A 27,042-nucleotide genomic window follows, 5' to 3' on the forward strand; every position below is an offset into this window, starting at 1 on the left:
TCATGCATACACAATAATTGAGATTCATAAACAATACATATCTAAAGCCTGGTCTTCACTAAAAAGTTAGATTGACCCAGCTACGTCACTCAGGGGTGTGAAAAATCCACACCCCTGAGAGATGTAGTTAAGCTGACCTAACCCCCAGTGTAGACAGCACTAGGTCGAAGTAAAAATTCTTCCACTGACCTATCTACTGCCTCTAGGGGAGGTGAATTAACTACTGTGATGGGAGAGCCCCTCCGGCAACTGTAGTGAATGTCTTACACTGAAGTCTTTAGCTGTGCTGCTGTAGCATTTTAAGTGTAGACATAGCCTAATTCCTATTTAACTTACCTCTTGAAAAGTAGGCTTTTTGATTAGTAGCTTCGCTAGCTACATTTTCAGAGAACTCCCTACCACCATCAACTAACAAATTCAAAAAAGAAGACCTCTGCGGGGTTCAAAAGCTTGTCTCTGTCACCAACAGAGGCTGGTCCAATAAAAGATATTACCTCACCAACCTTGTCCCTCTCTTATCCTGGGACTGATAGAGCTAAAATTACCGTACACTGAATGCTGTATGACAGTAAAGTTTAGACATAAACAAACAAGCTAAATATGAGTGAACAGTGTAACACTGTTGCAAAAAAAAAAGCAATCATCATTCTGGGATGTATTAGCAGGAGTGTTGTAAGGCAAGACACAAGAAGTAATTCTTCCGCTCTACTCCACTCTGATTAGGCCTCAACTGGAGTACTGTGTCCAGTTCTGGGCACCACATTCCAGGAAAGATGTGGACAAACTGGAAAAAGTCCAGAGAAGAGCAACAAAAATGATTAATGATCTAGAAAACATGACCTATGAGGGAAGATTGAAAAAATTGGGTTTGTTTAGTCTGGAGAAGAGAAGACTGAGAGGGAACATGATAACATTTTTCAAGTACATAAAAAGTTGTTATAAGGAGGAGGGAGAAAAATTGTTTTCCTCAACCCCTCAGGATAGGACAAGAAGCAATGGGCTTAAATTGCAGAAAGGACGGTTTAGGTTGGACATTAGGAAAAACTTCCTGTCAGTGTAGTGAAGCACTGGAATAAATTGCCTAAGGAAGTTGCAGAATCTCCATCATTGGAGATTTTTAAGAGAAGGTTAGACAAACACCTGTCAAGGATGGTCTAGAATATTTAGTCCTGCCGTGAGTGCAGGGGACTGGACTAGATGACCCTCAAGTTCCCTTCCAGTCCTACAATTCTATGATTCTATGAAACAAAAGCAAAGAAACGCTGTATAGCACAATTAAGCCATCTTGCATGGCTTAGCTTTTTATTTCTTTGACTAAACTTAGACCATTACAGCTATTTATATCAATACAGGTTGTGTTAAACTTTAGTACTTTCATGAAGTTAAAGTGCTATATAAGTGCTAAGATTTTTTGGTTTTGTTATCATAACAGTCATAGAATATCAGGGTTGGAAGGGACCTTAGGAGGTCATCTAGTCTAACCCCCTGCTCAAAGCAGGACCAAGCCCCAATTTTTGCCCCAGATCCCTAAATGGCCCCCTCAAGGATTGAACTCACAACCCTGGGTTTAGCAGGCCAAGGCTCAAACCACTGAGCTATCCCTCCCCCAAATAAGCAGTACTGACATTTATCTGAAACTGAAATGAAATTATTTTCATTTTTTTTTCTTTATTTGAATTTAGATGTAACCAGCAAAAATCTTTAGGCACATGATTGATACTTAAATTAACATATTACACTGTAAATCTATTGTATCAAATTACATTTACTAAGGATTATTTTTGTTTTTAATGCAATGCTATTTTGTTTTATATAAGAATCCTAGAATTCCATGAGTGATAGGTGCCTAATAAAATAATTTATATTTTCTCTCAAGTACACAGCTTGGTCAACCCTCTGCCTAGAAATCAGTATGCATACAGTAATCTTCTTATTTGTTAATACTGTGCAAACAACACACACTTAGGATCACAGAGAAATTGCATTAAACTGAAGAAAAGCACAAATACAAAAAACATTGACCAACAGAGCCCTTTGCTTTGAATGACAGTGTGACTATAGATTCAATATACAAACTTTGTGTTGCTAAGGAAAAGTCAATTCAAAGTTGAGTCTTAAAAGACAGTCAGCTTAAAAACTATGGGCCACACTCTCTGCTATGTTGGTTATTCCCCTATAAGGACAAAGAAACTTTTTGGGACTGAACTCAGAATCCCCTCAACCTTCTTCCATCTAGCAGGGACACATGCCCCTACAGACGGGGCTGACGGCCCAAACTCAAAAACCTGTGTATGTCTGCATCTGCCAGAGGGATCGACGCATAAAGGCTCTCTGTCTCTGCACTGCTTCCAGGACCTCCCTGCTTTCTCCCAAGAGTTCTCCAACTTCATCTCTAATTTATATGATTTTATAATTTACAATTTTGAAGTATCTTTTGTTTTAAGTTTAAAAAAATAAACATTATTTTCAGTGCATTTTCTTTACTTCTCCTGTCTAAGAATCAAAGATCTGGTTTGATTACTCTGCCCAGTACTTCACAGGAGAACTGACATAGGAAGTGCAACAAGGCTAATGTACTGGACAAGAGGCAAATGAAATGGATTCATCCTTTTATTAACATGTCAGAGATGTGTTAACACAAGGGTAGCCAACCTGTGGCTCTGGAGCCACATGAGGCTCTTCAGAAGTTAATATGCGGCTCCTTGTATAGGCACCAAGTCTGGGGCTGGAGCTACAGGCGCCAACTTTCCAATGTGCCGGAGGGTGCTCACTGCTCAACTCCTGGCTCTGCCACAGGCCCTACCCCCACTCCACCCCTTCCCGCCCCCCTCCCCTGAGCCTGTCCTCACTCCTCCCCCCTCTCCCCCAGAGCCTCCTGCACGCCACGAAACAGCTGATCAGCGGGGCTGCTGGTGGGTGGGAGGCGCTGGCAGGGGGGTGAGGGCCGATGGGGGGCTGCTGACATATTACTGTGGCTCTTTGGCAATGTCCATTGGTAAATTCTAGCTCCTTCTCAGGCTCAGGTTGGCCACCCCTGAGTTAACAAGTACCAGACTGTCATTCAGAACACATGCTACACAGGTAGATGTGTCGTGTTCAGAAACCTCCTATCTTCTAAGCTATAAAAATAATACAGAGTTCGAGGACATATTACAGTGAAAAGATGAAGACTACTGTATTTGTAATATTTCCAAATTAAATATCAAATAAGTCCAAAGACATTGGAATATCAGATAGTGATCAAAAATATACAAGAAACTAAAATATCTTCAAACTCTACCTTCTTCCATGTACAGCTGTAAGCAGTGCAGACCTTCCCAACATTATACAATGTCACAAATAAGCCTGCAAAATAGATAACAACAGGCACTAGTATTTATCCAAGTCCAAGGCACAAGCTGTTTATAAAACAGTGAGATGCATTTTCAGATGGTTCCCAGGAAAGACAGAGGTATACAGCGCTCGTTAACACAAGTCAAAGTTTTGCATCTAATTATTAATGCTCTTAAAACTTTGGGAGGGAGTGTGTGTTCACAAGATAAAGCTATACAGTCAGCAAGCATTCAGCAGATTAAGGAAATACTGCCCACTCTGATCAGAGAGAGCCTAACAACAAATAGTGCTTTAAAAAAAATCTAGTAATTAGAACCCCGTTTAAAATATTACCAGATACCTACTAGCCAGGGGCGGATACAAAAAATGAAGTGAGGAGTCCAGCAGCAAAGTTTACCACCCTGTGTTAGAACTACCCTGACTACTCTAACTACTAACTCCAACCTTAATCTCCAGCTTCACTGCTGGAAAGAACCAGGGTGGCGGGAGCTCATCCCGCTGGATGTTCCATAGATCTGTTAGTTGTGGATGTCTGATAAATTCAAAACCCTCTCCCAGCTTCCTCCTCTGGCTGAAGATATTTTAGCTTCTGGCTGAGGAATGGGAAGAAGAGCCGGTTGTCACTTTATCGCTCTCAACCCAGACCCACATGTGGGGCAAAAAAAGAAGTTCCCACAGGATCAATGCAGGCCTGGTAATGATTTGGTACAGAGCAAACACTAGTGGGGGAAAAAAAGAGTTCCTTTACATTCACATTTGTTTTAAGCAAAAATGTTAACTACAGAAGCCAAGAAGGACAAAAGACAAATACAGAAATGAAAAATTTAGAAGAGTGGAATACATGAAAATATACAACCCAAGCGAACTCAGAAAGTATTAAAAGCAAACTTCTACTCTTATTGCTCTACATGGTTCTTGTATCAGTTCTGTTTTTCTGAGATAATTCTACAAAAAAACTGGCCTGAAAGACACACAAGAAACCAAATCTAATGCTTGTACCAGTAACAGTTCTGCTGATAGGCAGAACTATTTATTGGAACTCTGGTGAAAATATTTACAAAAGGTGTATAAAACTGGTATGAACCATAGAAGGGAAGTCATTATGTGATTGTCATTCTCTGGTTCTTAACAATTTGCATTTTTTTAAATCTCCTTTTTAGTGGCTTAGAGGCAATCTCACTTGCGGTGTACACAACTGCAGTTCTGCATACAAAAGAAACAGTGTAAAACTTTAAAATAGTGCTAATAACAAAGCTCTAAGTCTGCAATGTAGTGCACAAAAACTGACCTCTACTTCCATTCAGAGCCCCGCTGACATCAATAGTGTTCTTCACTGCTTCAGGGTCTATCAAAATAGAGTAAATTGCAAGACTGGGGCTTAAATTTCAAAATTTTCACTCATTTGAAAAATAAGTGAAATCAATTTTACTTTATACATTAATTTTTAGACAGACAGATAGACTTCAGATAAATCTTCTCTTTTCAGGTCACCTTCTCTTTGTCCTTCTACTTCTGTCTAGGTTCCCCCCTTAGCCAAAACATACATCATTCCACAGATGCTGATCACCACAAGGGGAACAGGTTTATTGCTAAGCAATGTCCCTCCTAATGTTTCAGAGATGGCCAACCAACAAAGTGCAACAAGGTAAATAAATAAATATCAATAATAATAATAATAATACCTGGCTGTTATGTAGACCACAAAAACTGCCTCATATGTGGCAATTTTAAATTGCACAAAATATTTTAAAAGAATGTTACATATTTTAACCTATGTGAATATATACATATAGATAATATTTTACAACATCATGAATACTTTAAATATAGTACACACAGTGGGATGTATACCTGATCACAAAGTTTATGCACAAGCCCAGAAAAGCCACTCCATCAGATAAAATGTCATTATTGTAGCAATATTAAAACAAGGGCTTGAAAAAATTAACTGACGCCTACTGCCAGAGGCTGACACAAAATTCTCCCTCAACCAGTGAGCTGCAGGGAAAACATCCTGTCCAGTAAAGCCACTCTTATAACTGAGAAGAGGAAGGGTGCTAGGATTCCTGCCAGCAAATCTGGGGACTCCATTATTCATAATATAGTAGTACCTCAGAGTTACGAACATCTCAGGAACGGAGGCTGTTTGTAACTCTGAAATGTTTGTAACACCGAACAAAACGTTATGCTTGTTCTTTCAAAAGTTTACAAATGAACAATGATTTAATACAGCTTTGAAACTTTATTATGCAGAAGAAATATTCTGTTTTTAACCATCTTAATTTAAATGAAACAAGAACAGTTTATTTACCTTGTCAGATCTTTTATTTAACCTTTCTCTCTCTCTTTTTTTTTTTTTGAGTAGACTTGTAGAACTTATAAGTTTTCCATACAGGAAAGGGAAAATAATCTATGTTATTAATAACTAACTTTTCTATGCTACTTTGAGGGGGTTTATTTTATTTATTTTTAAGATTTTTGGACCCATCCACTTGTGTTTTGGACTTCTCCTCCAACTGCTGTTGTCAACAGCATTTTGTGTCCAACCAAGCAATTTTCATCACTCTTTCTGGGAAAAAAAAATACTGAATTGGAAATGTTAAACAGACACTTATGCACGTCAATAACAATACACAAATGAGTAGTCCTATTTAATTCAACAGGACTACTCACTTCCCTGAGTATTTACAGGGTCACGGTCTTAGGACTAATCCTTCTCCTAATGAAGTCAATTAAAAAAACTCAAATTAACTTTAGTGGGACTTCAGGTTGCCCAAGAGCTCACAAAAACAACCCATTATTTTGCAAGAGAATGAAAGAATTCAAAGGGGCCGGACAGGCCACAAACGCTGTTGAAAGTGGCAGCCAAACCTCTAGAGAGAGCTGTTCAAGCAGTCTCAAATAGACACAAATCAGATGTCAAGAATTATAACATTCATTAACCAGTCACAGAACACTTCAATCTCTCTGGTCACTCGATTACAGACCTAAAAGTCGCAATATTACAACAAAAGGACTTCAAAAACAGACTCCAACGAGAGACTGCTGAATTGGAATTAATTTGCAAACTGGATACAATTAATTTAGGCTTGAATAGAGACTGGGAGTGGATGGGTCATTACACAAAGTAAAACTATTTCCCCATGTTTATTCCCCCCTCCCCCCATTCCTCAGACGTTCTTGTCAACTGCTGAAAATGGCCCACCTTGATTATCACTACAAAAGGTTTTCTCCCCGCTCCCCCTCCCCCCGGTATTAGCTCATCTTAAGTGATCACTCTCCTTACAGTGTGTATGATAACACCCATTGTTTCACGTTCTCTGTGTATATAAATCTCCCCACTGTATTTTCCACTGAATGCATCCGATGAAGTGAGCTGTAGCTCACGAAAGCTTTATGCTCAAATAAATTTGTTAGTCTCCAAGGTGACACAAGTATTCCTTTTCTATTTTCTCCTTTGACTCACATGGTTGACATGGCTAGCAGTGGTCTGTGGACAGCAGTCTTTTACTTTCACTTTTAAAAGCCAAATTAGAAGCATTTAGTAGGTCATGGTTTCAGTTGTATAAATGAAAGCATTATTTCCAAAGATCCCATGACTTGTAGATGAGCAGAGAAAGAATATGACAAAGTTAGCTAAGAAAGGGAAACAAAACAAAAAACACTAAGGGTATTAGGTTGCCATATGCTCTTAATGAGCAGACTCATGCAAATACACGTGAATAACTTTACTCACACGATTAATTGCTTCTACTAACACAAGTTATTTTCATGGTTAAGTGTTTGCAGGATTGTACCTCAAACCTGCAGCATTGTATTGAAAATTAATTAGTATAACAGGTGAATTTTTTATTTACTTTTCACATTTCTGTTGGTATTGTTATTGAGTTGAGAACTGCAAATAGCCCTCAGCAGAATGGCTCATATACTAGATAAGTCATGTCCATGACTAGAAAGTTATTTGGCACTAAGATTTGATCTGTGACCTGAGTGTCAGGAGGTATTAATGATCCCTGCACAGGAAAGCTACAAGCCTCCCATTTTTGTTGATAAATTTGCTAAAACTAATCTCTGAGGATGAAGTCCATTAATAGAAATAATTTCTACAATTATTGGAATATACCCAATCATTAGACAGGAAGAGGCTCTAGTGTATGACTTAAAGATGTCTAAATATGAAAAAAATATTAGGAAGAGTGCAAGGAGGAATAAAGGCCCCATCTACTCTAGGAAAATACATGTTGCTAACAGCAACACCTTGCCTGGCTTCAATTAGTGCTGAAAAGAGTTCACCTGCTCATTTGGATGGACTCAAATCCTTTTCAACCCTATCACAGATAGGGAAACGTTATCTCTATCATGTTTTTAATCATCATGGTGAATCAGCTTCCTCCTCCATCCACACTACCAGTTAAACTGCTTCAGCAATGGGTCATTTTCCTAGTGTCCTAACATGCACGGGGTCGGGGGGGGGAAGGACTAGGAAATGGTGAAGTGTTTGCCCCTGGGCTGTCACCCTTTCTCAGGCAGAGCTGGTGTGGCTCCCATGTGTTTACAGGAAAGGGGGGCAGTGTACGGCCCTGACTACCCACGTGTGCAAGCAACACGGTGGTGCTGCCTGGTTGGAGGGGGCAGGAGCTAAACCCCCCTTCCTGTAACCCCAGACTACTCCGGGGCTTCAGCCCGCCCAGGGCCACCTAGTGGGGGAGCCCGAGCGCGGTTATGGGCCCGCACGGCCCTGCCAGCGGGGGGGAAAGAGCCCAAACCCGCCGCTGCTGCTGCTGCTGCTCTGTCACCGGGGCGCCTGGAAGCAGCGCCGCCCCCAGGGGGATCTTGCCCGGCCCGGGGAGAGAGGGGAGCCGGGGCGCGGCCGGTCCCCCTTGCCCGGGGCCGGCAGAGGCCAGGCAGGCGGCGGTTACCTGGGCGCGCGCCGCGTCTCAGCGGCGGAGGCGGTTGCAGGTTCCTCCTCCCTGGGCCCAGGTGCCGAAGGCGGGAGGTAGAGAGGGAGTCTCCGGGCGGCCGCCAGGGGGAGCCCGGGCTACAGCCGGCGCCGAGCCCGGCCCCAACTGGCCCGTAGGTGGGAGGGGGGCGCTCGAGGGGAGGAGAAGGGACCCGGGCCAGGCAGTCAGAGAGGCCTGAGGTCCCTGGGTGAATACCCCGTGCAAACCGTGCCCTCCACACAAACTTACCTGCTCGGCCCCGCAGGCACTTTTGCTCATGCATTTTTACAATGATCTGCCCGCCCCAGCCTGGGACACTTTTTGGCATGCACATGCATTTATCTCATCTCCCTATAAAGTCATGGAGCACCTTTTTAAATGAGCATTTTCTGTGACCAGGCCACTAGCTATATTTTTTTAAATATTGACCTTGAAAATCTCCCCGGGGTGTAGCTTGGAATAGCCCATTGTTCTCACCATACTACTGCTACTGCTTTCAAGAGTCCACAATATTTAAATTACTAATAGACCTTCTTTTTTCTTGATTTTTCCAGTCCCTTGGGAATTTCTGCTGAAGAATGTGAGTGATGCAGACAATGGATGTAAATGATGTTCGCACACAAAGTCCATCTCCCTGCATTGGGATTTAGGTCCTGATCGTGCAGTTAAATTCAAATAGTTGAACCCTTGCATCTGTGCAGAGTCCAGTTGACTTAATTGATTGGAATCTCACTCTGAAAAGGAACGAAATTTAAATATAAGGGTGAAAAGTGATTAAGAAGAAGAGTTATTAGAGACATGGTGCAACTGTTCCTGGTTCCTGAGGGACTGGAAAATAGGAAATAAAATGTTTGGTCAAATGCTACCCTCACATATTCTGGTGCAAGCTATTGACTCAAGATTTATAAGTAACTTCAAAATTATGGAGACTTACAACAGCAACATGGAGATCAGTTAAGAAGATGCTTTATTTCACTACTGAAAGGGAAAGCAAACTTTTCCTAAAGGTCATCTTTCAGGGCTGATTTTGCAGCCACTGTGAACACAGAACTCATATTGATTTAAATGGGCGCTCCAAACACAATGCAGAATTGAGCTTTAAAAGACAGAGCATGATAAATTTCTCTCCAGCTTTGTTGATTGTTCAGTAGTTTTATTTTGTTAATGTAATTTTATATATAACATAGATGCTTTTGATTTATTTTAAACATTCTCCTGCATCATGCACTGATCTGACTCTGTGAGTGTCTCTTCCCTTTATGCTTACCTCTCAATTCTCAAAAGGGTCTCATCCTATTTCACCTTTCCTAACTTCACTTGACCACTATGTAGAGACACCATCATCATGGCAAATCCTAAAGGGATCCGGCCTTCTTGCAGATTCAGGGCCACCTGGATCATCTCTGGCTATGTGCTTAAGGTGGTTTGGCTGTATATTCCATCACCAGCAATCTTATTGCACCACTGAAGCTTTTGGCACCCACATGATCGCCAGTTGTGTAGCTGCACTCCTTGATACATACACTTTGGAATTTGTTGGTCTTCCATTATAATATGTCCATATGAAGAAAGCCACCAAAACTTGGAAGATATTATCTTTAAAAAGCATTGTTGGGTTTAACACTTATTTTTACAGAGCCATAGCGCTTTATGGACAAACACAAAGGACAGCACCCTGCCCAAAGCAGCGTGCAATGTATGGTCCCAATTATCCACATGCTGAATTTTACACACATGGGAAGTCCTATATGACTTCATGTGACTATTCATTAGTATGTAAAATTAAGTACATGCATGCATGATCAGGGCCTAAGTTTGCATGTATAAGATCAGTGGGTTGAGGTGACAAAAGCGCTGCATCATGGTGGGGAAATGTATTTATTTACAAAATAGCATGTGTATGTAAAAACTAAACAAAACCCCAAACCGTGCCTTCAGCAGCGGTGGGAGAACATAGTGGATCCCCCACTCCCATTCCCTCTTTGCCTTCCAGGAACAGCGAGGCTGCAATCTTTTCGCACATGCACTTGCCATTGACTTCAATGAACAATCCCGACGTGCGAGAACTTGCGGGAGAGGAGGAAGCGCCTGCACCCAAATCCCCACCTCCCTCGTACCCCACTGGCTACCCCCTCTCCTTTACTTCCCCACCGCTCTGCCCCTCGCCCGCCTCTTCCTTCCCCCTCCCCAGGGGAGGAACAGAGAGAAAGAACTACGGAGCGTCTCGGCCCCGTGACCTACGGAAGTGACGTCACCCGGATCGGAGGAGGGGAGACTCCGGCTTCCGGTGATAGCGTTGTGTTGCTCTCGGGCCGTGGGCGCTTCCGTTAGAGCCGTCGGGAGCGGCGGCGGGGACTAGGAACCGCCGGAGTCCGGCACCGCGAGCGGCCGAGGCCGCCTCCTGCGGGATGCTGCGGGGTCTGGGCAGCTGGTTCGGGCTGGAGCGGGCGGGCGAGGAGCAGAAGCCGCCGCCCGAAGAGAGCAGCAGCCCCGGGGAGCGGAGCGAAGCCGGGGGCGCCGAGGGGGAGGCGGCGGCGGGCGGGGACCCGGCCGTGCGGAGCCAGGAGCAGGTGGATCCGGATCCGCTCCTCAGCCAGGCCAAAGGACTCGGCAGTGAGTGTCCGGCCCGCGGCCGGCAGGGGGAGCCGTCTCTTGCCCCGGTCGCGGGGCTGCTGCTCTGCGGGGACTCCGCGCACAGCCCGGCCCGGCAGCCCCCAGCCAACAGACCTCTCGTCCCCATTTACTCCCCCGCTACTGGCACTTCCCGTCCCCCATTCCCGTCCCCCCACAGACTTCACGCTGCATCCCCCCAGAGATCCCGTTCCCCACCCCAGCGACACCCCGGTCTGCATCCCCCACGCATTGACAGGCCCCCTTATCCTTGTCTGCCCTCTCCCTCCCACGCGCACACACGCCCATACTGACCAGCTCTGACAGCTGCTGTACCCACAGATGTTGATCTATTCCCCCCCGTTAATCTGGCCCTGCAACGCAAACACCTATCTCCTCTCCACCCACCCACTGACTCCCCCTATCCCCACCCCACCACATAGTTTATTACTCATCCCCATGGGACTTGCCCTCCTGCCTTCACACCCTCCCTGAGTCTCAGCCAGAGCTTCACAGCACAGGTTAAAACTCTAAAAAGGAGCTTGGGGAAAACAATACACATGCTCTTTACACCATATTATAACACACTGGGGGTGGGAGAACTTCCTGCAGGGGTTGTGGAAATAGAAATATCTTAATAAAGAAATACGGTCAGCTGATCGGTGTCTCTTAGGGTTTATCTGCACAGAAAAATTGTCTCACTTTAACTAAAGTGACGCAATCCCCTCTAAGTGTTGATGCAGTAATACAGATATAAAGGTCTCTTATTCTTGACTAGCTTATTACTATTCGGAAAACAGAGTAAGCTATAGCAGTAAGTCACCTGTTCACTAGTATAACCAAAGTGGGGTTTTACCAATATGACTAATTCAGTTAAAAAAACCCACTGCCTTAACTGAAATAGTTATACCAGTACAATACATGGGTGTAGGCCTGGCAAAAAGGTGCTTCTTAAAAATCATGTTATCCCTTAGGCTCTAGTTAGACTATAGGAAAAGGTGCCCTTTTTTAAAATCCAGGTAATGTAGCTGTTGAAAACCACTCAACACCAAGTAGGCCCAGTTTAATACCCTTAACTTGATTTTAGCAGGTCAAGTTATAGCGTAAATGGGACCCATAACTGGACCTGCTAAAATCAGCTAAAGCTGTTAAATTGTGTCTACATTGGCATTAAGTGGGGTTTCAGTTCAGTTGAAGTGCCTTGTCTGAGTTAACTCTGGTGAAAAAACATCTTTTTCCTAGTCAAGACACCATAACATCTAATGTAGACACTGTTTGATAATTGTTTAAGGAAGGAGCATGGTTTACAATATCACCAGCAAACAATTTTAAAGGTGTCACATTGTCTATGTTAGCTGCTAAGTGGTGTTTCAGGTCTTCTTAGCTGACTTAATTAAAAATATCTCCCCATTCCCCATCTGCCCAAGTGAAGACAGGGCTAAGCCTCTTCAATCCTCAGGCTTTACCTCTCGAGAGACTCTAGTCATCTCTTTCACTTGCGTAGGCTTTGCAAATCATACATGAATTACATTCTGTGATATAATTGTGGCATAGGTTTATGATATGTACCCAGTTGACGTGTATTGTTCTGCATTTTACAAATTTGGACCTCATCTGTATCTCTTTCACCCTAACCAGGACTTTCAAGAGACATTCATGCAAATAAAGTTAGAAGCTGAAAATTAGGTGTCATTCTATTGTCTCAGCTCCAAGTTTCTGTGTTTCTGATGTCAATAATTTAGTTATCAAAACAATAACAATAGAATGTATGTGATGGAGGTGTTCTTAACAATTCTGTAATGTCACTGTGCACTGTTCAAGGGACACCACAAAATTTGAAATCACGGCACAACTTTTTTTTAAAAAAAGTAGTTTTGGATACGAACCTTACCCCAAAGTTCCAGTGGCACATTTCCCTACTTTTTCAGTGTGGTTATTTCCACTGTTCCTATGAGAGACTGACTATATGAACTGCTCTCTGAAGTAAAAATAAACTGAAAATATTTTTTTAAAGTATTCTTGCTAATCTTTCAGTTATAGTGAGCTTTGTTACAAATAATAAGTAAGCTGTTTTCATCAGACAGAAGTGTGGCTAGATTGATAGTGTTCCTTTTAAACACATGTTGTATTCGTGTCAGTTGGTGGGAGAAGTGATGCGTGCATAGAAAATAATATAGTGTAGTTTATGAAGTGCAATAAAATTTTTGCATGAAAAGTTTTGTATAGTATACCAAACTATGGCATTTTATTTTATTGATGTCTCCTCTGAATAAGTAAAGCTATAATCAGATAACATTTGGGAGGTTTGCTTTCCTGTACCACTTTGAATGGATAAAACACAGAAGGCTCTATTCCCCATTAACTTGGTTGTGGTGGGGAAGCATTATCAAAGAGCAGGGTTTACAGTATCCTCTGAAACTTTGGAATTCGTCTGATCTTCTTCAGAACCCATTTCTACAGCCAACCCCCATTTAACAAAAATGATTTGTTCCTAGATTTCATGTTTTGCTGTGGGCTTTCTGAACTGCATTGCGCTAGAGTAGTGTAGATGTCTTGATTGGTTGTTCTGATGTAGCTGGGTCCTAAAGCATAGGTGGCTTTGAATTTTCAATGGAAGAAAATTGGTAGCCAGTGGAAAGACAAATATGGGCTGATGTTCTTGTGATGGCCTGTCCTATTGCAGAAATGAATTATCACATTTTCTAAAAGAGCTATAGCCTCTCTACTGCTGCCACCGTTAGACCCAGATTTAGTGAATATAATAATTCAATGAGAGCAAACCAGATCATTGAGAGCAATGTTGCATAGTAATTTGAAAGTGGAATAAAAGACATTTTTCATCTGATTCTGTGTGGCCTTCTCGGCTATTATAAAAAACTTGAGGTTTTGTACTACTTTGACAGTTGGAGGGGCAGTTGCCTTTGATGGAAAGGGGAGGTCGGTGACCCAGCTAATTCTTGTGTATAAATTCTGACTAGAATTACTTCTGTCTTGGCCAAAATGAATTTTAGTTGATTATCACTAGGCGTTGACACCTGTTTGATGTTGCTACATATGTAAGTGGTGGATCAGTAGTACATTTTGATAGATTATGTCATAACTTGTGGAGAGGTTCAGTAATGTTAAATAGATAGCAATCGTATGTCCTATCTAATTAGGCTCTTATACTGCATTGATAGCCATGGTATCTAAGCATCCTTCCTGGGATGCATAAATGACATGACTAACAACTGTCACATGAGTTTATTTTTACATCCATTGTCATGAGGAAAGTCACATCACAGTTTGAATCCTAATTGTAAATCACCCAGGGTAACAGATACCATGTGCTAGAGCTTTGTTGTCGCTGTTTTCTCGGTGGCTTTTCTTAGGAATAGAGATTAGACATAGGAAAGTGTTGGAGAAGTCATCTTCATTGAGTGTGTTTTTTGTTTTTTTTTAAAGATTGGATGGACTATTGAATATTTCAGGAGCATTAGCAGTGTCATTTCTCAGAAGGAGTTGATGATGTCCATTAGTAGCAGACATCGGTCTTTGGTGGTTTTCACCAGCAAAAAAGGGCAAGGATCTGTTTCACAGTATTCCTAAAAACTTTTAGCAATTTATGTGTGGTCGAGCCAAACATCTGGGTTAGTCAATATCATCTGTTTCCGATTCCAGCTCACTCTTCCTGTTCTGTTTACCCTGACACAAAAAGTTAAGAAGAACAACCCACTGTTTTGTATATGATAGTGAGGATAAAAGTTATAGCTTTTTTTAAAAAAGTATTAAGTTAATATTCATGAAATTCAGATTGTCTAGTAGACCTGAAGTTCTAGAAAGGAAAAAAAGCTTAGATATTCTTTTTGGCAGAAAGAGTGGCAATACCTGAAGTGCCAGTTTTTAAAGTTTAAAGCCTGAAAGTCAACAGTTTTTAAAGTTTCAGCTTGACCTTCCTGGAATGATTAAAATGTTTCACTCCTCTCTTCTGATGTCCCCTGGGTTCTAAATCATATTCTCAATTATTCCTCTTTTGATATGCACCACTTAACTTAGATTTAAAAGGACTTCTGCATAAAATCTGAGTATTATCAGTGTTAAATTGTACCAATTTATTGGCATCAGATATACTGAATCACAAGGAAGACTACAGAAAACTTTACACCTGCTAAATCTATGTCTCTAGATATTTACATGGTACCATACGCATAGTATCTGAAAAAATAAACTAATCCCACATCATTTCAAGATACCTCGATATTAAGTTGTTGTTTGTCACACATTTAAAGGCTAGTGGTTTCTTCATAGTTTGTCTGAATATTATTTAAATTGTGGTAGTGTCTAGAAGCCCAAAGAACAAGATGAATGTCTCATTAAATGAAAAAGAGCTTCAGATGTGTAATAGCTTATCAGTTTAAAAAAAAAAAAAGTTTTGGCCAAACATACAGTTCCATCCCTAAGGGAGAAGAATTTAAAAAAGGATAGAAATATATAGTTCACCTGCAAAAAGGCCTTCTAGAGTACTAAGAAGCCAGTTTAAGCAATTCTGTTTTAGAACTTTTGTTATAAACATGACTTTCAGATTAGGTGTCTAAAAATGTACAAGAAGAAAAGAAAATATAACTAAAGAATTCAATATAACAAAATATTTACAACTCTAATCTCTTCATTTGTGAAAGATTATCTCTTCAATTTTGCGACTGCTGCTACAAAAAAGATATCTGAATCGGTTGCTGAAACAGCACAAAATATAAAGAAGTCTGTAGAAGAAGGGAAAATTGATACCATCATTGATAAGGTATTTTTTCTGCATTATGTGAAACTGATCTGTAACGTACTCCTAGTATCTGCTTTATTTCAAATACTGTTCATCAGAATCTGTATAGAGTGTCTGGGCCTGCAAAATGGTCTGCCTTAAACAAGCCCCCAAAACTGGTTTTTAAAATTGCAGATTTTTAGGGCTGATTTCGTATATTTCTTGAATAAATAGCTAAACAAAATTTGTTTTATCTGACTGAAGTGTTTATACAGAATGGGCATTTCAAGGAAAGCTATTAATGAAAATCTCTCTCACAAAAATGTTATCACTATAGCAATCTTAACTGTAAGATCGTTTTAATATTTTTATTATATATTAATTATCAAAGCATTACAATATAAACATGACCGGTTAATTTATATAAATATTACAAAACACTGTTACATTATTGGGTGATGCTCACTTAATAAGCAGCTACTCAATCTTTTGTTTTCTCCTCATTGTTCAGTGTGTGGCCCTAGGTTTTATTTACTGCACACAAGCAACCTTAATTCTGACATTTCTTAACTCTTGAGTGCTGGACTTTGCAATCTTAATATTCTTTTGATATAGCTAGTTTATTTTTATTTTAAAAAAGTAAACTGAAAAACGGATTCCATCCTGTGGCATCATATTGCCATCTAATGGTTCACCAGCAGGGTTGGAACCTCTAGATCGGGGTCAGCAACCTATGGCACACGAGCCAATTTTTAAGGGCACGTGGCTACCTGCCGAGTCCCAGCCACTGGCCCCGCTCAGCCCGCTGCCGAACCCAGGCCAGGACCCTGGCAGGCAGCAGCATGCCGTTAAAACTCCTGCCCGCCCCGGCCTGCTCTTCTTCTCCTCTCCTCCCCCCACCCCCGCAGGGTGAAGAAGCTTGGTCCTGGTGGCTGCTGCTGCAGAGCAGGCAAGCTCCCCCCTCCCCCACCTCTTCCCCCAGCATGCTGGGTTCCTGCCCCTCCCTGCTGCCGATCAGCTGCCTCTGCCCTGACCCCTGCACCTCCCCACATACCCTTCCAGCCCTCTGCCCTGACCCCTGCACCCCCCCTCACACACACGCCAGCCCTCTGCCCTGACCCCTGCACCCCCCTCACACACACCCAGCCCTCTACCCTGACTCCTGCACCCCCCCCATGACCCCAGCCCTAACTCCAGCACCCTCACACATATCCAGCCCCCCCACACCCCTTTCCCTGACTCCTGCACCCTCCTCACACGCCCCCAGCCCTCTGTCCTGACTCCTGCACCCTCCTCACACACCCCATGTCCTGACTCTTGCACCCCCCACATTCCCACCCCCACCCTGAGCACCAAATGGGAGCTCCTGCAACACCACCCCACATTCCCACCTGCACCCCTTGCACCAAATGGGAGCTGCCCAGGTAAGCACTCCACCCCCGACCCTGAGCCCCCCTCCCTCATTCTAGCTCCTGGCCAGACCCTACACCCCAACCCCCAGCTCTGTGCTCAGTGCAATCCCACCCTCAGCTCAGTGCAGAGAGAGAGGAAGAGAATGGGCCAGAACCAGGGAGAAGGTAGGTACCCGCTCTATGCGGGCAGGGCCGGGATCCCAGACCGGCAGCGGGCTGAGTGGCAGCGGGCTGAGCCGCTCAGCGCCCTGCCAGTCTGGGGTCCCGGCTGCCAGTCCCGCTCAGCCTGCTGCCGGTCTGGGGTTCTGGCTGCCGGCCCCTTGCCAGCCAGGGTCCTGGCCACAGGCCCCGCTCAGCCTGCTGCCGACCTAGGTGAACAGAACCCCAGGCTGGCAGCCGGCTGAGCAGGCCGGCGGCGTAAGATCAGCATTTTAATTTAATTTTAAATGAAGCTTCTTAAACATTTTGAAAACCTTGTTTACATACAACAATAGTTTAGTTATATAATGTATAGACTTATAGAGAGAGACCTTCTAAAAAATGTTAAAAATGTATTACTGGCATGCAAAACCTTAAATTAAAGTGAATAAATGAAGACTCAGCACACTACTTCGGAAAGGTTGCCAAGCCCTGCTCTAGATCCATCACATAGACCTCTTCCATTTGAGCTAACAGAGTAACTGATAGCAATAGTAGGTGTTGTTCTCTGTGCATTGCAAGGGGATGGGATGGGACACTTTTCTAGTGGGTTTTATAGATATTTGCTGTCTCCAGAGGGAATGGTGAGACTCAAATCTTGGGTTCTGTTCCAAGTTCAGGTGGCACACTCTTCTGCCCATTTCCGCAGCCCTGACACCTACTGTCGCATCACCTCCATCCTGTTCGTGTTCCAGTCCTGTCTTTTCTCCACCCTTGGCATTTCATCCCTGTCCCAGTCTCCTCACCTAGCCAATCCCAGTCTCTGCTCCTCAGGTTTCTCATTCCAGTCTTCTTGCCCAACAAGTCCTGGCCTCATCCTCCCGTCTCCTTGTCTCCAGTATCCTAGCCCAACCAGTTCCAACCCCCTACCAGCTCATCATCCAGTCTTTCTCCCATAACCCGCCCTCTAGTTGTCTCCCAGCTCCAATCTCCCTCCCCGGGTTTCTCATCCAATCTGTGTCCCAGCTCCTTGTACCTGTCTTTGTCCAGCCAATTCTAGTTCTCCACTTGCATCCCAGCTTTGCATCAGAGCTGTCTCCCCTCATCCTTCCTTTCAACTGCCCCCAGTCTCAGTTTCTGTCTTCCCTCTGCTTCCCCAGACTCCTCGTCTCAATCTATTCCCTTTTCCTTCTCTGGATGTCTGGTTCTTGTCCCCTCTGCATTTGAATTGGGCTGCTTCCTCCTCCACACTACTTGGGCCGTGTGTGTGTGTGTGTGTGTATATATATATATGTATGTGTGTGTATCACTGAGAGCACAGAACAAACAGACTTCTTGTTTTCAGTTCAGGTTCCTGGACCTGGCATGGTCCTTAGCAGCTCAGAGCTGCAATTAGTGCAGTGCAGATAGAATCTTTGGGGAATTAAGAAGCTATAATGTAAATCTCTTTTGAGCATGTGCAAACTAAGATTTTTCAGAGGTTTATAAGTTAGCCAAATTTGAGTAGCTTTTCGGACGGATGGCAAAAGTACATCCCTGACACAACGGCCACCCAATGCCCAATTTTAAGTCCCTCTTCCAAAGCATGAAGACCCTAGAACTTTTCAAAGAAAAGGTTGTCAGAATTTTTTAACAAGGGCACAACAATGTATTTTTCCTTAGCCTTATTGTTGGAAATGGCTAGACCATATTGGTTGAAATTTTCCACAAAAATTGAATCTGGGATAGACACCCATCATGAAAATTACAGTCTGAACGACTACATTTTGGCAACATTATAAGCAACTGAAACAGTGTTGGGCAGCCTTAATAATAGGCTGTGGTACCAGCCCAAGCTATATTATTATTCATCTGGTAAACTTTTCAAATCCTGGGAAAAAGGGTAAGTGAGATTGAGTTTTGTGAATGGTTGCATATAAGTGGGTGTATGTGGTGAACTCTTTGTAGTAACAGAGTAACAAAGGGCAGGAACTATAGAAGAGGGTGGAGAAAACAATGGAAGGAAACAAAGAAAATAGACACTGATTACAACATAGGAAAATGTACACCAGAATCTGTTATCTGTTTTTCAAGCCTTTCTGTGATCATGAACTCCAGGTGGCATGAATATCTGTGTCTGTTTTCTGACATTTATATGATTTAGGATTTTCTTTTAAATTATCCTCTGGTCTGTGTGTGCAAGGGTTGTTCTGAAATTTTTAACTAGAGTTTTTCTTTATGTATTACTGTCTATGATGAGAATTTTATAATATGTTTTCTATTGCTGTATCTTGTCTTTTGGGCATGAGAAGTACAGGTTTCCATTCATATCTCTTGTTTATTTCAGTGCTTCTGTCATTTCATTTGTGTAACGTATTGTTATAGTGTAAATGACCATTTTCTAGCATTTCTTACGGTACTGTATCTGTAAGTTTGATTGTGTTCTTACACAACTTCCATAATTATTTTGTGAAATGTTTTTATTTTAATTGTAGTCTGCCAATGGCTTCTTGTGAGTTTCTGTCCTTTTGACAAATTTGTTGTCACTATGATGCTGAACATATTGATTCACTCTTTTTTGTGATGATACCATAGATACCATGAAGGAAGTTTCAGTAACTGTAGAACTGCATGCAAAGGCAACTATTAAGCTTGGCCTTGGGTATGTCAGGAGAACTGTCTGGGACATAGTTTACTATTCATGAACTTAAAGTCATAAAACTTTTTCAAATAAAAAGAAAAAAAAGTGTACTGTATTTGGAAGTTTCATCTGGAAAGCAGGATATATAAGAATGGCACAGGCTTGTATGGGGTTGGGGAGTGGGCAGTAAGAGAAGAAGGGTGTTAGAAAGGGAAAAGATGCATTCAAATGGGAAAATGGAGAGACTAGCAAAAGGAGGAAGGTACTGCTCTGAATGATTTGAAGCAGTGCATACTTTGGTCTGTGTAGTGTTTTGGGTTGGCAAGAAAGGTCTTGCATTGTTGCCTGATGCCTTGCTTCTCTACTGGATTCACTAATAGAGCAGCATCCAACTCTGGCCCACAAGGAGGAATGATACAGTGCAGGGCCTGGATAACTGAGAGTAAGAGATGCAGAAAGAACTTGTGTAACCCTCTCAGTAAAAACACAGATTCTACAGAAATAAAGGAATGATGGAGGAAGAGGAAAAAACTCTAAAAATACAAATGAAGAGAGAGACTGAGAAATACAATAGTGAATTACTTCATTTTGGGGGGAGATGGAGTCAAGAAGCAGTGTAATTAATGGTGGGTTTATTGATAACAATTACATTGAAAAAACAATATCTTCCCTTTAAAACCTTAGATTTCTTTCTTAACCCACCTGAAGATGTTATGACTAAAGGATGAAATTCCCTGACCTCTTCTCTGCCAGTAAAAATGAAATCATACATCTTTGTATGATAACCCTCCCTGCTCCTTATACTTCTTTGCATTCACATTTCAAGATTAAAAACAACTAAAGTTATTTGCTTCCTTAATTTAAAGATTGATTCACGCCTCAAACAGTCAGCGAGATTCACTCTGGCCCCAAGGCTGGAGTGTTTTGAGGGATGGAGGCCTTTTGGGGAATTTAGCTGAGAATCACTGTCTGGGGACCTGACTGTAACCTTGAACTTAATTGACTGGGAAGAGGGAAGGCAGCTATCCAACCTGCCTTTTAAATGCTACTGGGAGTTGAGAATCAGAACTTTGTAGATTGTAACTTTCCTAGAAAATTATCTATCCATAGATGACTTCAGAAGCTGGTTTCTTAGGCCTAATATGCCATTCTCTTGTGAGGCTACATTAAATCAATTACATTAATTCCCAATTATGGCTGAAATTTTACAAAGAAAAACCAGGAAATCCAGTTATAGTTCTCAGTATCCAGAACTTTGCCCACTGAGCATATGAAGTACTATGTATTTACTGGTGTTAATAGATTCATAAACCAATAGATTTTAAGGCCAGAAGGGTCCATTGTGATCCATCTATATAACACAGCCCATAGAATTTCTACCATTGATATCTGCATCAAGCCCAAATATTGGTGAACGAGCAAGAACATATCTTTTAGAAAGGCATGATTTAAAGACTCCAAGTGATGGAAAAATTACCTCATCCCTTGGTAATATGTTCCATTAGTTAAGAACCTGAGTGTTAAAATTTGCATCTTATTAACAGTTCATATTTTTCTGACTTCAGCTTCCTGACATTAGAACTTTTTATGCCTTTGTCTGGTAGACTTAAACAGCCCGCTAGGGTTGGATATCTTCTCTCTGTGTTGGTACTTAGACTGTGATCAAGTTGCCTCTTAACCTTCTCTTGACTAAATTAAATAGATTGAAATCCTTAAGACTTTCATAGTAAGGTTCATTTCACAGAGCATGAATCATGCTCCTAGCTCTACTATGAGACTTCCCAGGGGTTTTTTTCAGTTTTAACATTAATTTACAATACAGTAAATTCTTAATTATCTAGATTTAATGCAGGACATTGAATAATTCCTTGATTACTGAAAATTATTAAATGTCACAGAGTGGAAGTATGACTCTGTATTAGGTAAGCACAGTTTCTCTGCCAAATTCTAGGGGTTGCTTTGGGAACCGTACATTTTGAATTTGGTGACTTGTAAAATCTTAACTGCAACATTGTGTTTGATGTTTTTATTCCCTGCATTTAATTTCCCCTCTCTTCTTTTAAAATATGATCCGCGTGTGTTTGAATGGGTAATACTTTTTAAAGCAGGCACCTTTATTTAAATATGCAGATGTTCAGGGAATCTATGCATTGTGTGTACTTAAGTGGATAAGAAAATAACATATTGCGTGTGCACAGTACACTTTCATGAAATTTATTTTTCAAAGTTGGTAAAATGTGCATATCACTTTGGAGGACCATACATATGAGTTTCAGCTCTTAAAGAGAAAACTGAGTTTTGGGTGCAGTTAAGGGGTAAGGGGCTGAACAATTAGTATGACGTCTTCTTGCTTAGCTAACTTGCAAAAGAGTAAGACCTCAAGTATAACTAAAGTGTCATGTTAAGTTGAAATGTATTTCAAATTATTTACTCTCTGAATGTTATAAGACAACTCTGTAACATATTCCATTTCCTTTCATTCCTTAAGTGAATTTACCTTTTCTTATAGACAATTATTGGAGACTTTCAGAAGGAACAAGAGAAATTTGTTCAAGAAAAGCACACAAAAAAGTCAGGTATTGAATATTTATTATTAAATGTAGGTCTTTGACTAAAGATAACTAACACGTTTCACTAAATTTTGATGAAAGCTACATAGATCAGCTCAGTCTCAGTAGGATTAAACCTAATCCTTGTGACAAAAAAAGATGACCCATGGAAATTCGGTATAATGCACAATAGTTGTATATCAGGATTTCAGTAAGTGCATTTTTGGGAAGAGATAAGCGATCACTAGTTGAAACTTAGCTAAAACAAGTTAACTGTACAGCTAATCCAGCATTTTCTACTAAATTCAGCAAACATATTTAACTATAATAATTGAAAATCAGTGCGATTGATCTCTTGTGACTTATTTTGAACCTCAGGTTGTTATATTTTGTGAGGAGGCAGGCATTCTGATTGCCTGTCACTTGGGCTCTCTGCTAGCCCTGAAACATGTTACTAGATGGAATGAATAACATACAGTGTGGGTGCCACTCTAGCATTTCATTAGTTTCTCTGTGGGATGTGCTCTACTTATTGTTCCGGGGAAAATTGCTTTCTCTAAGGTTTGTAAATTATCTGTGATCCAAATCCTTCTTGGGTTATGCATCTATGTATGGTTAGATAAGAATGGCCATATTGGGTTAGAGTAATGGTCCATCTAGCCCAGTATCCTGTTTTCTAATAGTGGCCAGTACCAGATGCTTCAGAGGGAATAAAAAGAACAGTGTTGTTATTGAGTGAGCCATCCCTTGTCGGCCAGTCACAGTTTCTGGCAGTCAGAGATTCAAGGACACTCAGAGCATGGGGTTGCATCCCTGACCATCTTGGCTAAGTCTTTCATGAACTTCTGTAATTCTTTTTTGAACATAGTTATACTTTTGGCCTTTACAATGTTCCATGGGCAACAAGTTCAACAGATTGATTGTGCATTGTATGAATTACTTCCTTACGTTTGTTTTAAACCTGCTGCCTATTAAAGAGTGAGATCACTGGGTCTGCTTATGTGAGTAAGACAGGCAGAATTTGTCCCTGTATTGGTTATGTCATTGGTTAGGCTGGATAGAAAAGTGTATTGCATTTTGACATAGATCTCTCTTTAACCTTGAATACGTTGATGGTTTCAAATGGATCATGCTGAAGTTTGTCATACTGTTTGCCGTTATTAATATATATTATTAGATACTATGTTAAGTATGCATTTATATTCACACCTAGAGATTTAATCTTTACTTTATGTATGAGTAGTACAGTGTATCCTCCCCAAACTTATACTCACTTTTGGACTACCCTTTGAACTTCTCTGAACATTTTAAAGTAAATCTGTAAATTAGCATTAAGCATTATAAAATACACCCTCTTATTTTGGTGAATCTAATTTTTTTGTATCTCCCCCCCCCCAGTGCCAAAAAAAAAAGGTGAAGGTTGGGCATTTGGAAATCGATTCATTTATGTATTATTCCAAAAACAGAAATATGGGCTATTGTTAAAGTATATCAGCACAATTTGTATTCATGAATGCTAACCATAACCATTTCTATTTTAACTATAATCTTTTAAATCTCTTCTAAAATATTTTTGTCAAATTAATCTTATAACGTGTGTTTTACAATGTATATTGTCATATAATTGTGCATCAATTATTTTCAACAGAGAATAGGTTGTACAATATACTTTTTTCCGGATAAATCTCCAGTGGGAAACTGACAGAAAGCATTCTTTATCAAAAGGACTGTTGTACAGTTCAGCCAGTTATGCACCACAGTGCTATATTGATCGAGCTATTGGCAGTAGTCCTGGCCTAGAACATTTTTGAAGAAGTAATAAAATGTTGATTGAAAATAATTCTTGCTGAATTGTTTTGTTTTTTTTTGACCAGCTCTAATAAGCAAAGACTCATTCCCATAACTCATCTGCTATACCTTGAGATCCGTTGTAAAAAAAAAACAGAAATTAAATTAATGTACTAAAGTGAGCACAGTTCTGAAACAATTTGTTTTAAAGATGTCCTGTTTCCATTTAATTTTTCAGCTGGGTGACAGCGACACAGGGACCCCAGGGGCTCAGCTGTCTTTCTGGCATTGTGTGTTGCTCTGTCTTAATATAAATATTTTTGTATTTAAATATAATAAAACTTGAATTATTTTTTCTTCTTTAATGACAGAAGCAGCAGTGCCTCCTTGGGTAGATAGCAATGAAGAAGAAACAATTCAACAACAAATCTTGGCCTTATCAGCAGTAAGTTTCTTGTTTGTTGTTAAAGCTGTCTTTTATTTTGATTAAAACATATACAGTAATTCCTCACTTAAAGTCGTCCCAGTTAACGTTGTTTCGTTGTTACATTGCTGATCAATTGGGGAACATGCTCATTTAAAGTTGTGCAATGCTCCCTTATAACATTGTTTGGCAGCCGCCTGCTTTGTCCACTGCTTGCAGGAAGAGCAGCCCGTTGCAGCTAGCTGGTGGGGGCTTGGAACCAGGGTGGACCTGCAGCCCCCCATCAGCTCCCCGCTCCCGTCAGTTTCCTGTGCAGCAGCCACCCAGAAGGCTATCAATTGCTGGCAGTACAGCTGTCCCTCCCCCCACTGCCATGTGCTGCTCCTGCCCTCTGCCTTGGAGCTGCTCCCGGGAGCCTCTTGCTTGCTTTGCAGGGGAGGGAGTAAGAGGGGGACTAATGTCAGGGTGTCCCCCTCCCCCCTACTCCTGCTCCCTGCTTACCCATTCTCCATATAGAACAGGGGGAAGGAACAACAGGGCTCAGGACAGAGAGCTGGCCACAGCTGCTGTCTCAACGTCCTACTCTTTTTAAAGTACTTGAAGGGGCAATGCGCATCTCTCTCTCTCACACTCACACACACAGTGTGTGTGTGTGTGTCTCTGTCTGCCATGCTGTCTCCCCTCCCTGCATTCGTGCTGCCTTGTAGAGTGTGAGGCTACATTAACAATGTGTTTAACCCTTGAGGGCTCAGCCGAGTGCTAGTTCATCATTTAGCAGTAAGACATTCCCTGGGAAATATCCCACCCTCTTCCACCCTCTAACTTCACCACCTCAACCAAGCTTCACAATCATCATTGCTGTGTACAGTATTAAATTGTTTGTTTAAAACTTTGTGTGTGTGTGTGTGTGTGTGTGTGTGTGTGTGTGTATTTTTTATTTTTATATATATATAGTTTTTTTGTCTGGTGAAAAAAATTTCCCTGGAACCTAACCCCGCCATTTACATTAATTCTTATGGGGAAATTGGATTCGCTTATTATCATTTCGCTTAAAGTCGCATTTTTCAGGAACATAACTACAACATTAAGCGAGGAGTTACTGTACCTTCAGTAATTTCATCACTTATCAAAAAATTAGACTACATTGTGTATATGCGTACAAAATTTAGATACAGCATGATGTTTGTCTGGTTACCAATCACATGCCTGAAGCAACTTCTGGGCCAAAACAGAGATGGAAAAATGTATCCTCCTATTTACACTTTTGTCTTTAACAGAAAGTTACATAGCTGTGATGCTAAAGAAATATGTAGGGTGTGAGATGGTCTGGTATGTCAAACGTGATATAGTTCCTCTGATGTCAGTTAATAACTGTAGCATGTTCTTCAAAGGACAGGCGAAACTTTCTGCGTGACCCACCAGCAGGTGTTCAGTTTAACTTTGACTTTGACCAGATGTACCCCATCGCTATGGTAATGCTACAAGAAGATGAACTCCTGAACAGGATGAGATTTGATCTTGTCCCTAAACAGTAAGCAATTTCTGATTATATTTGTGTACTGTCACTCTCTTAATTTGTCTTTTAATTTCTAACCTTAACTTCCCTAAATTATTCATCTTCCCTCTCCACCTCCCTCAGCTTTCCCTTTTGATTCCTTTTGCTGCACATGTTGTTTTTAATAAATACAAGTTATACATAGCTTGTCTTGCATACATGGAATTTTGTGAATGAAATATAAGCATGCATTTTATGTTGGTCCATAAATAAGGAATACTGGTATTAAAACTTTTTAAAGAAAATATCCAGTCAATACAATACAATATTCCTATTTTTCCCAAGGTATTTTTAATTGTAGCCATTTCTTTAATATAGTAGGTGCTTAAATTGAAGAGAGAGACTCCTTCACTTTACATTTCCATCTCTGGCTTTTATCATCTTAGACTGTTATTTATTACTTGAGTATAAAATTTGAATTGTTCAAAACTTTTTTCTTTGAGAATAAAAAACACTCACACAGTTATAGATTGTTATAAACAAATAGTTAGAAGTTTTCTTTTGTGTAGTTCTTCTTTTCCTGATTTATTAGGTGCTTTAGGCTCTTGACTCTCCTTAATGTTTTGAGTTATTTCCACAGAGGTGAGATAACTTGGCATAGGCCCTTTAAAGTATAGGTGGTCAAGATTCCCTTGCTCTTTCAGAATAGCTCTTGGTATTCTCTCTCTCATTCCATGTGTTGTCTTATTGTTTGTTTTTGTTTTTTAACAACCAGCTTTGTTTTACATTGTTTGTTTGCTTGGAACCATGCAGAATGTGAAATACTTTTTTCTCTCAATTTAAGCACCAGTTTTTCCTGGTTACACCAGATTAAGGCTCTACAACAACTTCCAATCAATTTACTACTTTGAATATGACCAGCTCTAAATTAATAAAATTAATAAAAATAGCAAAAGCCAAAGTTCGTTTTATAGAAAGATTTGTTATTCCAGATTGCG

General features: G+C 41.1%; 2 protein-coding genes across 14 annotated transcripts in view; one reads left to right on the top strand and one right to left on the bottom strand.

Moving 5' to 3' along the window:
* Positions 1-8,404, bottom strand: part of CTPS2 (CTP synthase 2) — a 138,176-nt gene extending 129,772 nt beyond the window's left edge. For 5 of the 12 annotated variants that reach the window (XM_037900959.2, XM_037900941.2, XM_043537877.1 and 2 more), the window contains exons 1-3: positions 8,253-8,396; positions 4,622-4,678; positions 3,281-3,345 (exon numbers count right to left, since the gene is read on the bottom strand). In XM_037900959.2, the coding sequence (XP_037756887.1) occupies positions 3,281-3,324 (44 nt within the window). In that variant the 5' untranslated portion in view covers positions 3,325-3,345; positions 4,622-4,678; positions 8,253-8,396. Of the gene's footprint in view, positions 1-3,280; positions 3,469-4,621; positions 4,679-6,799; positions 6,965-8,252 lie in introns of those variants that run through there. The other 7 variants (XM_043537876.1, XM_037900964.2, XM_043537879.1 and 4 more) reach the window with 6 other exon arrangements.
* A 2,098-nt stretch (positions 8,405-10,502) lies between these two features.
* The window catches only part of SYAP1 (synapse associated protein 1), a 34,976-nt gene continuing 18,436 nt past the window's right edge, over positions 10,503-27,042 (top strand). Inside the window, exons 1-5 of one of the 2 annotated variants that reach the window (XM_043537881.1) lie at positions 10,503-10,886; positions 15,542-15,660; positions 22,298-22,364; positions 24,497-24,570; positions 25,941-26,080. In XM_043537881.1, coding sequence (XP_043393816.1) covers positions 10,682-10,886; positions 15,542-15,660; positions 22,298-22,364; positions 24,497-24,570; positions 25,941-26,080 — 605 coding nt within the window. In that variant the 5' untranslated portion in view covers positions 10,503-10,681. The remainder of the gene's footprint in view (positions 10,887-15,541; positions 15,661-22,297; positions 22,365-24,496; positions 24,571-25,940; positions 26,081-27,042) is intronic. The other variant, XM_037901001.2, reaches the window with a different exon arrangement.

This window comes from Chelonia mydas, chromosome 1 (genome assembly GCF_015237465.2).
Source record: "Chelonia mydas isolate rCheMyd1 chromosome 1, rCheMyd1.pri.v2, whole genome shotgun sequence".
Taxonomy (NCBI): domain Eukaryota; kingdom Metazoa; phylum Chordata; order Testudines; family Cheloniidae; genus Chelonia; species Chelonia mydas.